This window comes from Corvus kubaryi, unplaced genomic scaffold (assembly GCF_017639235.1).
Source record: "Corvus kubaryi isolate FWS band 111438036 unplaced genomic scaffold, C.kubaryi_AGA036_p1.0 37220, whole genome shotgun sequence".
Lineage (NCBI taxonomy): Eukaryota > Metazoa > Chordata > Aves > Passeriformes > Corvidae > Corvus > Corvus kubaryi.
In genome coordinates, this window is record NW_024581063.1 from 1,473,989 (window position 1) to 1,485,059 (window position 11,071).

Below are 11,071 nucleotides of genomic sequence, written 5' to 3' on the forward strand. Positions count from 1 at the left end.
TGCCCCAGAGCATGCACCGGGTCGTCCTGCACTGCCGCAGGACCCCACGCCCCCCAAGGACCCCATGCCAGCAGAGCAACTGGAGGGGGTGTGTGGGCAGCGGGGGGGCGTGCAGCCCACCTTGCCGTTCGGCTCAGCGGTGGTCACTGCTTTTTCGGCGCCGTGTTTCAGTGGGCTTGTGTCTTGGACCCCCATGGTGACGCCGAGAATGCCCGGATGCGGCTTGTCTCCCTCCATAGCGACAGACTGCTCCGCGCAAGCACAGAACCTAGCAGTCAACCTTTTAGTATGGCATCTGCCTTTGTTGACAGAGCTGCTGAACTTATCACGGCAGCTGGTGGAGCTGCTCAGCTTGCAAAAGCAGCTGTTGCAGCTGCCAGAGATGCCCCTCCATGCGGGGCTCGCCAGGCCCGTGCCTTCCGCTCCCAACCCGGAACCAGCGGTGGTGGCAGTCGCGGTGTCAGCAACCGGCACTGAGCCTGCACCCCAGCCGCCAGCGGAGCCGAGACCGGCAAAAGAAGCCGCGGTCACGGTGGCCATGCCCCGGCCAGCAGCGGCTCCGGGCGGTGCCATGGCACAGGAAACAGCGGCGGCTCCGGGCGTGGCCGCAGCATTGCAGACGGACACAGCAGCCCCAGCGCCGGATCGGTTGAAACCGCCTGACATTGCATCCCTGGAAGTGGCTGCGGTTCAAACCCCTGCACAGCCGACTGCAGCCTCTGCTGTCAGTTCCTCTGGTTGGTTGATTCTTCCCCGCCTGCCTCTGTTCATTCACGGCTCCTCAAAGCTGCTCATACCCGGCAATTCATCGACGGGCAGTAAGGCAGAGGAGGCTTTGGCCCCGGGGTGTAAAGCCACTGTAGCCAGGCGGAGAAAGAAAAGGCTGCTCTAGTCTTGCCCCTGGACCTTCCCGGACTGCACTGTGACAGTGCATCCAACCCACTACAACCGTTTCTGGGAATCACTTAAGATGCAGGCTCTGGAGGAGGGCGATTGGGATTTATTGGAAACACTGGGGATGCCAAGCAGATTTGAGGATTCTGAGAGTAATTGGGAAGCTGCTACACTGCATCCACAGGCTGTGCCAGTAGTTCAGGATGGTAGTGACTCCCTGAAAGGGGAGATCCAAGCTTTCCCAGTGTATAAGGCTCTCCCAAATTCAGGCCAGCATGATAAGCACGAGATAATTGCCTGGAAAGTTGCACAGGATCTGCAATCCAAGGTTGTACAACATGGGCTTGGTTCTGCTGAGGTTATGCAAATGATAAGGGTGATAAACACGGATTTGCTTGCTCCGTTTGATATCAGGCACTTAGGTCAAATCCTATTTCAACCTGTACAATGTGCAATTTTTGAGACTACCTGGAGAAAGCTGCCTGATAAAGCCGCATTAGGGAATATGCAGCTCCCTGCTGAGGACCCTAGACGTCCAGTGGGGATGGATGCTCTTATGGGGACTGGTCCCTTCTCTGATCCCAATCCCCAGGATACCTTTCCCCCTAGCATCCTGCAGCAAGCTCAGCTGGTTGGCATGACGGCCTTGTTGAAAACCATAGAGTTGTCTGCTCCTAGAAAGCGATATACTGAAATAATTCGGGGTGGTCCGAGTCATATTTCTCTTTCGTGGAGAAGGTTGCTGCTTCTCTCGAGAAGCAGGTTGATGATGACAGGTTAAGGCACATGTTGTTAAGGCAGTTAGTGAGAGATAACGCGAACGAGGAGTGCAGAAAAATCATAGATGCCTTACCAGGAGAACCTGAACTCACAGACATGGTCGAGGCCTGCTCTAAGGTGGGATGTGGGAGCTAGAAAAGGTCTGCAAAGATTTAGTAAGATGATGAGAATGACTGTGGGGATGAGGCATAGGGCTCAGCCTGACATTTTATACTTTTTTTTCTGTCTATCCTCCCTTTGTTCATCCCTGTTTTCCCTTCACTACATTATTGCTAGCCCAGGTTTGGTTCTCCACACTGTCTCCCTTATCATTTGACAGTCAGATTTGTGTTCCTGTACTTTCTTGTTCATTGCTTCCTCCCTTTCCTATCTTCCTTTGCCACATTGAAAAAGGTCCTTGACCAGGTACCCTGAAGGAGCAGGCACTGCCCTTCCACATGTCCTTAATAAGATGCTTAATTTATTCACCATACAGGCTATTTCTATACGGCCTTTGCTAGCTTTGTTCAACTGTAGTAGTAGTTCACAACTACTGCCAATGTCTGGGGGACAAATTCACACTGTCCAAAGAAAACCAGTGTCAGGGGGCGTGGGAAGTGGAAACTTCAGGTTCCACCAGCATAACACCACAAACAAGATCTTGAGGATCTTTTATATATGTCAGCCGGTGACATGTTTATACAAGAATAAGGTATTTACTTAACACAGAAGGAAAAGTGGAAAACTGCTTGTATGAGGAAGTGGGTTAATTGCAAAATGCAAAGTAACTCAGTTTAATCTTAAGCTGCCTGAAACAGTATAAACATCCTACCTCTTCCTACGCCCCTCTTCCCTGGGGAGAAAATCAAAGTGGAATGAAAAGACTCATGGGTCAAGGTAATGGCAGTTTAATAAGAAGAGCAAGAGCTGTACACACTAGCAAAAAATGGAGTTGATTCACTGCTTCCCATCCAGAGGTGATGTGCAGTCTCTTCCTAGGAAGCAGTGGCTCAGCATGTCTAACTGTGGCCGGTGAAGACAAACACCTTAACCATGAACACGGCCTCTTGCTCCTCCATTCCAGGAGCTTTTATTGCTGAGCAAAATACAATATGATATGGAATATCCCCTTGGGCAGTTTGGGTCAGCTGTCCTGACTGTGTCCCCCCACTCAGCCTACTGGTCTTTGTGGGGCTTGGAACTGGAGAAAAAACCGTGCCTCTGTACCAGCTCTGTTCAGCAATAGAAAAAACATTCATGTTTTATCAACAGTGTTTGAGCCACAGATGCCAAAGACACACCATCAGGATGGCTCTGAAGAGAGTTGACACCATGCCAGCCAGGCACGGTACCATCTCCAGCTCTTATTCCATAGCCTCTGGATTCATGCTCAGGTCCAACATTAGCTGATACATTGAGGTATCCTCAGACCATCCCAGTCACACCTTTCATTTCTGTAGCCTGCTCAAACCTTTCCATATACCTACCCCACACTAAATCCTCTCACCCCATACCTTTCTTTTCATTTACCATTTTGTCTGCTTCTTATTTCCAAAATTCTCTCTTACCAACCCTTGTTGTAGGAACCCAGAGTGCCGAGAATATTTCTCTGCCTGTTTTTAAGGGTTCTGAACCCCCTGAACAACACTGTTTTAGCTTCAAACCTTGGAAAAAATTACCAACAGTCAGACAACAACTAGAAAATACAGTGGTGTGAATTAGGTGATAGACTACTATGTAAGATTGTCCCAGGGTGAAGAATTTAGAGGTTTTAGGCTTCTCTTTGTAGTACATAGAGAAGAGTAAAATATACCAAAATGGAGGATTGTTGTTGTTCTCTAGACCTTCTTCTTCTTCTATTACTTCATATTCTGCAGTAAAAGTGGTTTGGAATGATTGGATGGAAAATTCCGCAGTTCCTAGTCGTGTTTCTGAATAATTGGTAAGAAAGTGAAAATAATGTACGTTTTTAGTTACTATTGGTTAAAATATCTTTAAAAGGCTGTGTAAATCTTGATAATTAGTCTCACTCCTACTTTACTTCTCTCTATGCTGTACCTCGGTCATGCTAGTGGCTCTGTTCCTCTGATAAGACTTAATAAACAACTATCTGGAAGCATTGAAACTAAAAGAAAAGTCTCAGTTTATCTTTGAAACTCCTTGCAAGGACTTTCAGCAAATTCTCTCCCACCAGGAGAGACTTGATTTATGTCACAGTAAAGTGTCACCTTGTAACTTTTACTACTTTGGTGGGTTGACCTTGTACAGCAGATGGACCCCTGCCCAGCCATTCTCTGATGTCCCCTCCTCAAGAAGACAGGACAGGGGAATAAAATAAGATGAAAACACTCATGGGTCAACAGAAAGACAGGGAGATCACTGACCATCACAGGTAAACCACAATGATTTGGGGAAAAATTAACTTACCTCCTTGCCAATCAAAGTAAATTGGACGCTGAGAAATAAAGACACAACTAAAACATCTTCCCCCAACCCTCCTGATTCTTCCCAGGCTCAACTTTCCTCCTTCAGTCCCAAATGTTCTACCTCCTCCCAGCCCCAGGCTGTGCAGGGAGTAAGAGGAATGGGGGGTTACAGTCTGTTCATAACAGTTTGCATCTGCAGCTCCTTCCTCTCCACATTTTCCCCCTCCTGCTCTAGTGTGGGTCCCCTCTGGGTCTGCAATCCTTCAGGATGAACCTGCTCTAATTCGAGATTTCCATGAGCTGCTGGTCCCACCTACCAAAACCTCACCCTGTACACCCAATACACAGAAAATACATAGTTGTAATACGGTGTCTTTATTACTTCTAGTCTAAGAGACGGTAAATTAGGTTTTAGTCACACAAACTCGAGGAGAAAATTCTTCTCAGATACAAGCAAGACTGGTACAGGCATTGAAATAAGCAGAGAGAAAATAAAAAGACAGGTCACATTTTGCTTTCATGAACTCTCCATCTGGCAAGCCAGGAGAAGGATCAGTCAGAAATATCAGGTTCAGTGAGTTATGAACAGTCCCCTCCCATAGCTTGCTTTTAGTCTATGTGAGAGGGGTAAAAATTGAACAAAGCTACTGCAGGTATCTGGCAATGTTTCACTTTACCTTTTCCAGTTTGAACTGAGCAAGTTACTAGTTTGTGAAAGAAGTCTTTGCTCTGAGAGGAAAAAAAATGAGATTAAGTCTAGACTTAGATCTAGTCTCTCACATCAGTAGGAAGGACACTCCAGGAGACATGTCTCCTTCCCTCCAATCATAAAGTTCTAACTTTTTTCTCAACTCAGTAATGAGTTTCTTGAGGGCTTTTTGGAGGTGGAGATGGTGGTGGTGAGAGTTTCAGGTTATCCCTTTTGCTTTGTCAGAGAGGAAAAAAATTTTCTTATTCCCATGACAGAGATTTTATACACTTAGGGAGATAAAAGTATAATGATTGGTGGGGGAGGATAAGAGTTTTATAATCCACTTTTGTATTGTTCCTACACTGACTCAGGTCTACTCGTTTGCAAGGTCAGAGGTACAGCTATACTGTATTCTAACATGCTGAGTAAAAAAATATTGTATGGATTTAAGAGCAAAAGATTGCTAAAACAGCACAGGTCTCTTTGAAAGGAATTTCACTTTATTCTTAAATTTCATTTAACTTTTAGGAGGGGAACTCTCATGTTCTGTGCAGCTACAAGGAATCCATCACCTGGACAGTGAAAAAACAGCCACCTGCTTCCTAAGGAATCACTCGTCAGTGCATCTCTTCAGGTTTTGCTTGAATTCCTGATTTCTCAAGTGTAGATGATGGAGTTGAGCATCGGGGTGATAACTGTGTAGGACAGGGAAACCGTTTTCTTCATGTTGGATGAGAAGCTGGCCTTGGGTTGCAGGTGGATGATGCCAGCTGTGCTGTAGAAAAGAGCCACCACCAGCAGGTGAGCTGCACATGTGGAAAAGGGTTTTCTCTGGCCCACAGCCAGTGGTATCTGAAGAACAGCATGGATAATGCGAAGGTAAGAGATGGCTATCAGAGAAAAAGGAATCATCACTATTATGACAACAGCAATAAAAATCAGTAGTTCAAACAAGGCTGTGTCTGCACACAGCAATGTTAACACAGGGAAAATATCACAAAAGAAATGATTGACCATGTTTCTCCCACAGAAGGGCAGAGAGAAGAACCATGTGGGGAAGCTCAGAGCCACAGGGGCACCAGACAGCCAAGACCCAAGGGTCATCCTGACACAGAGATCCCTATTCATCGTGGTGGCATATTGCAAAGGATGACATATTGCCACTTGCCGGTCACAAGCCATTGCACTCCAGAAGAAACACTCACAGGTGACAAAAAGGATAACGCAGTTGAGCTGCAATGCACAAGCTGTGAAGGAAATAATTTTTTCCTCCATTAGCAGAATCCTGAGCATCTTGGGGATAATGCTCAGCCTGTAGCAGATCTCTGTCAAGGCAAGGTTCTTCAGGAAGTAGTACATGGGCATGTGTAGGACAGAGTCAGTGGTTGTGATCAAAACAGTTAAGAGAGTTCCCTATCAAGATGGCCACAAACGCAATGGAAATCAGTGTGAAAAACAGTACCTGCATCTTGCCATGGAAGGTAAACCCCAAAAGTAAGAAGTGAATAGTGACGGTTTGGTTTCCCAGCTTCATTTCCTCAACAGGTCTCATCCTAAAAGAGAAAAAAGCACACCACACTACAAAAGGATTAGCAGCTGGAGACAGACTTGTGGACTAAGAAATATTTACAGTTGCAGCAAAATGGGGTTTAAAACATGTCATGAAACTTGGACTGGATACGAGTGACCCCTGTGAAAAAAAATCTATGCTGGAGAACCTGTTCAAAATCATCTTTAACAGTAATAGGCTGGGATTTGTCTTCCTGAAATTAGGTGAACAGAAGACAGACATACAAATTTCAAATAACCATTCTGTGTTCATTTTATACAGAAAGAAATTGATACCTCCAAAGGGCAGCTCACCTTAGAGTGACAGAAGCATTTTTGATGAGACAGCAGAATTAGACTTTGGATGGGCTGGATTTCTCTCAGTTAACTTCAGCATCTAAATGTCTATGGACATCTAAATGGGAGCCAGGGATCTTAGAATCACTTCATATTTAATGATGAGAAAGATACCACAAGACAGATGCAGAATTTTTTTCCTTCTAACGTGGATGTTCAAGGATGCAAGGAATGGTGGTATACTTATTAATGAAGTGAGTATGCAATATGCAAATACCAGATTTTTGGATAGCTAGAATTAACTGAAATTAGTTTAATTATTGGTGCTCTAAGACAGATGATATGGAGATTCTATGGCTTTCTACCTGCTGGGTTGACTCTAGCAGAAGTGACCTACATACATTATTTCATTTCAACCCTGCAAAAGTACAATCCAAACCTAAACAAGTTTAGGCTGCTAGAAGTGTTTGTTTGTTTTGTCAAATCATATAAAATCCACATTCTGAGTTTTTATATAAAATAAGCTCTGGGGAATAAAAAGATGCTCAGCATAGACATGGCTGCCCACATAAAAGTAGTCAGCAGCATCTACCCCTTGCTTCCTTTTTCTGGGAATTTGCCATCTCATCAAATCTGCTAAGAGAATTATTTGTCTGGGAAACTTCCTGGACTGTTTTAGCCAAAAAAAACTTGGCTGATTTTGAAAGACACATAAAAACAATAATAGAATCATAATTTTTTTTTCTGTATTTACACCATCGGGATTAAGATAATGTGGCCCACAAGACCTGGAGTTTAGTTTTACTCTAAGAGAATGAAGGACTAACATTTTCTCTACAAGGTTCACATGTATGAGATAAGACAAAAATTCCAAACAAATAATGAAAATAAATTGCTTGGACTCTCATGAAAATATCTATATGTCCAGTGGGATTTGGCTTCTACCCAGATGAAGGAAAACTCTTGCTACCTACACAACAGCTATACTGCATCAGTAATAACGATAAAATAGCTTGAGATTTTTGGAATCTGGGTTTTCAGGATTTCTGAAAATGCCTTTTTCTTTTCCTTAGCAATGTTGAAAGAGAAATGAGGAGATGAGAAAATACAGACACTGTGATTGATTTGTTCCGCACATTTATCAGCAAAATAAGCAGCTACAGTTGCCAAAGTTTTCTACAGTCAATAGAAATAAGCAAATGTACTGTCAATATAAAGTTTCTCCATCATAAACATTGAAAATAACATACTAAGGCCAGAGATGTTTTGGTTTCTTTTGGATGAGTGAGTAATTCAGATGTAAAAATCCACATTGCTGGTGCTTAAAGGTGGGATAGATTTCTCTTGTAGAATCTAATACAGCTCCAGGTGCCAATTAGAAAAATTAACCATGGAAACACAAGTATGTTTTGGTTTTGCCTTAGGAACCAACTAAGAAGGAGGAACAGAAAATTAAATATTACCTTATGTTACAAAAAGTTGTGGAGTTTTCTCTCTGTCTTCAAGAGGAGAAATAATTCCAAAGGCAGAGAGAAAGAGAAATTATGAATAAAGAGAATGAAAGAAAAAAACCCCAACAAATCCCTTTGTTTTCCTCTCTAAGAGGAAGCATCTCTTCTCTGATTCAAAAGGCTCTTATAGCTAACTGTTGGGGCTATTTGAATTTTCATATGCTCCCAGTAGGATCAGGTCTCCGGACAGCAACTTGTTGGTATGATGAAATCATATGTTACTTAATCTTTTTTATTATCCACGGTTTAAGAACATACTAGCAGAGGCCAACCAAAACACTTCCACCCACACCCAGGCGTGCACAAACACACACCACCACACACTGCAGGAATTCTCTGAAGAGACAAGCAGAGGCCAGGAGCCCTGGAGGCTCAGAGGAGGATGATGGAGCAACTGTTCTCAGCTACTGCAAAAGAAACCAAAATCATCTCAATATGAAAGGAAACTGCAGGTGTTCACTGTTTTATTTTGACAAAAGAGCAAAAACTAGAACAACCAGTTGTACTTATAGAAATGCAGAGGTAGAGCAAGGCAAAACTAATTTTAAGGTTATGCTCACATAGCTTATGTATTTACGAGGGTGGAAGCTTGCCAGGCCCAGCAGCAAGATGGGCTGGATGACTAGACCACGTGCAAGTCCGACCACACAGCTTCAGCCCCTGATCTGTCAGAGGCTCTTCTCCCTGCCTGAATCCTGTACGTAGACCATTCCCCAAAAGAACTGTGGCCTGGAGACAGCCCACACTGGAGCAGATTTATCCTGGAGGACTGCTACCCCAGAGAGGATGTACACTGGAGCAGTGGAAAAATGGGTGGAGGAAGAATCAGCAAAGGCAAATTGTTATGAACTTACCACAACCCCGCACTGGTCAGTAAAGGGAGGAGATAAAAGTTTCAGGAATGAATCATAGAATCCTTTAGGTTCCAAAGAACCTTTAAGATCTTCAAGTCCAACCATTAATCCAGCACTACCAAGGTCACCAGTAAATCATACCCCCAAGTGTCACATCCACACATCTTTTAAATCTCTCCAGGGATGGTGACTGCCCTGTGCAGCCTGTGCCAGTGCATGACAACCCTTTCAGTGAAGAATTTTTTGCTAATATCCAATCTAAAACTCCCCTGGCACAACATGAGGCCAGTTGCTCTTCTTCTATTGCTTGATGCTTGGGAGCACAGCCCGACCCCCACCTGACTACAGTCTCACATCAGGGAGTTGTGGAGAGCAAGAAGGTACCCCCTGAGCCTCCTTTACTCCAGGCTGACCCTCCCTTAATTGTTCCTGGTGCTCCAGACCCTTCCACAGCTCCATTTGCTTCCCTGGACATGTTCCAGCCCCTCAATGTCGCTCTTGTCATGAGGGGCTGGAGTGTTCCAAGGCACTTGGTGTGACATAAGCACAGGACCCAGCAATTTACCTCGTTGAGCCTCAAACCATTGGCCTCAGCCCATCAATCCAGCCTGTCCAGATCCCTCTGCAGAGCCTTCCTGTCCTCCAGCAGATCCACACTCCCCCCCATTTTGTCTGCAGATTTACTGAAGGCACACTCAACACCTTGTCCAGATCATCAATAAAAATACCATGAAATGGAGCCCAGGAAAAAGGGGAAGGTAGAGGCAAGGTGATGTAGTTTTGGCTTTGTTTCTCACCATCCAATTAATTTTGATTTGCAAGGAAGTAAGTTAATTTTCCCCCAAATCAGTCTGGTTTGCCCACATGGTAATCAGTCAATGATCTCCCTGTCTTTCTGTTGACCCATGAGATTTTTCATCTCATTTTCTCCCCCGTCCTGTCCTCCTGAGGAGCTGGAGTGAGAGAGCTCTGGGTGAGAGCCTGGCAGCCAGCAAAGCCAGGCCACCAGACATTTGCACGCACAGGAATGAGAGAACTTACACAAATGAGAGAATTCACACAAATGAGAAAGCCAGGGCTCAGGACAGAGCAGAAGCAGCATCAGACCTGCCTGGGGCACAGTCAGGGAGGTGGGTGCAAGTCAAACCTTTCACAATAGGAGAACACTAGTGTTTTCTCTGTGACGTTTCCCAGCTGTGATGCACTGGTACAAGAGTTTTCTTTTGTTCCGCTTGTTCAACTTGTCTTTCCAGGATACAAAGGTTGGCTTTGCTGGAGTTGATTCAGTGTTGAATACTTCAGTCTTGAATTCATGTCACTTAGTTTTTCACCTGTGTTTTAAACTGAGTTTCTATGCCATCATGGGAAGTGCTTCAGGTGAACAGCACACAAGCAGACATCTATCAAAAGAAATCTTCCATTTCCAGAATAAACTAGACAAAAGCAGAAAAAAACCAAAAAAGGCCAATAATATAAACTCTTATGGTACTATTTCTTGCCATTTTTAGGGTTACATAATTTATATCATTTTGCAACACTCTATATTATTAACAATTGCTAAATCTTTGGTCCAATTTTCAAAGGCATAAATGGCAGCCATATCAACAGTCCTTGGGACTGGCAGTTTAGAGCAGGCTGTGACTGTATTTTGTAAACAGGAGCATAATTCCACACAAAGGCTTTTGACACCTTGCCATCATGCTGTCAGACCACCACCAGAAGGATCTGGTCTCTGGATAGATGTTTGCAGGACTGATTCTTCATAGTTTTTCTTGCTTGCCATATTGAATACTTAAAAAATAATACACATCAGGGGCTTTGGGCAAAACCAGGTACCACCGGCAAAGGTCTAAAATCGTGTAGACAGTTCATTCAGAAAGCTTAACCTGTCTAGGAACGACAAAAGTGTGTCTGTAGGTTACGGGCGGGTTCGGTCGGGACCGGGCGGACGTAGACGGATGGAGAGATCTCTATAAGCAGGTCTTGGGACACAGTCGGTTTATTGTAAAGGGCGTGGGTATTGGGGCACTGCTCAGAGCTGCTAGACTCAGCTCTGAGCAGGCCCAAGAGAGTAAGCAGGTGAGAGAGAGA

The 11,071-nt window shown here is 44.5% G+C and overlaps 1 protein-coding gene across 1 annotated transcript; it reads right to left on the reverse strand.

The window, feature by feature from the left end:
* Positions 1–5,248: 5,248 nt before the first annotated feature.
* Positions 5,249–10,886, reverse strand: LOC121662032 (olfactory receptor 10A4-like). Its single transcript, XM_042022820.1, is given in 4 exon segments — positions 5,249–5,430; positions 5,433–5,622; positions 6,233–6,348; positions 8,079–10,886. Coding segments are annotated over 3 exon segments (330 nt in total). The 5' UTR covers positions 6,323–6,348; positions 8,079–10,886; the 3' UTR covers positions 5,249–5,380.
* Between the last annotated feature and the right edge of the window lie 185 nt (positions 10,887–11,071).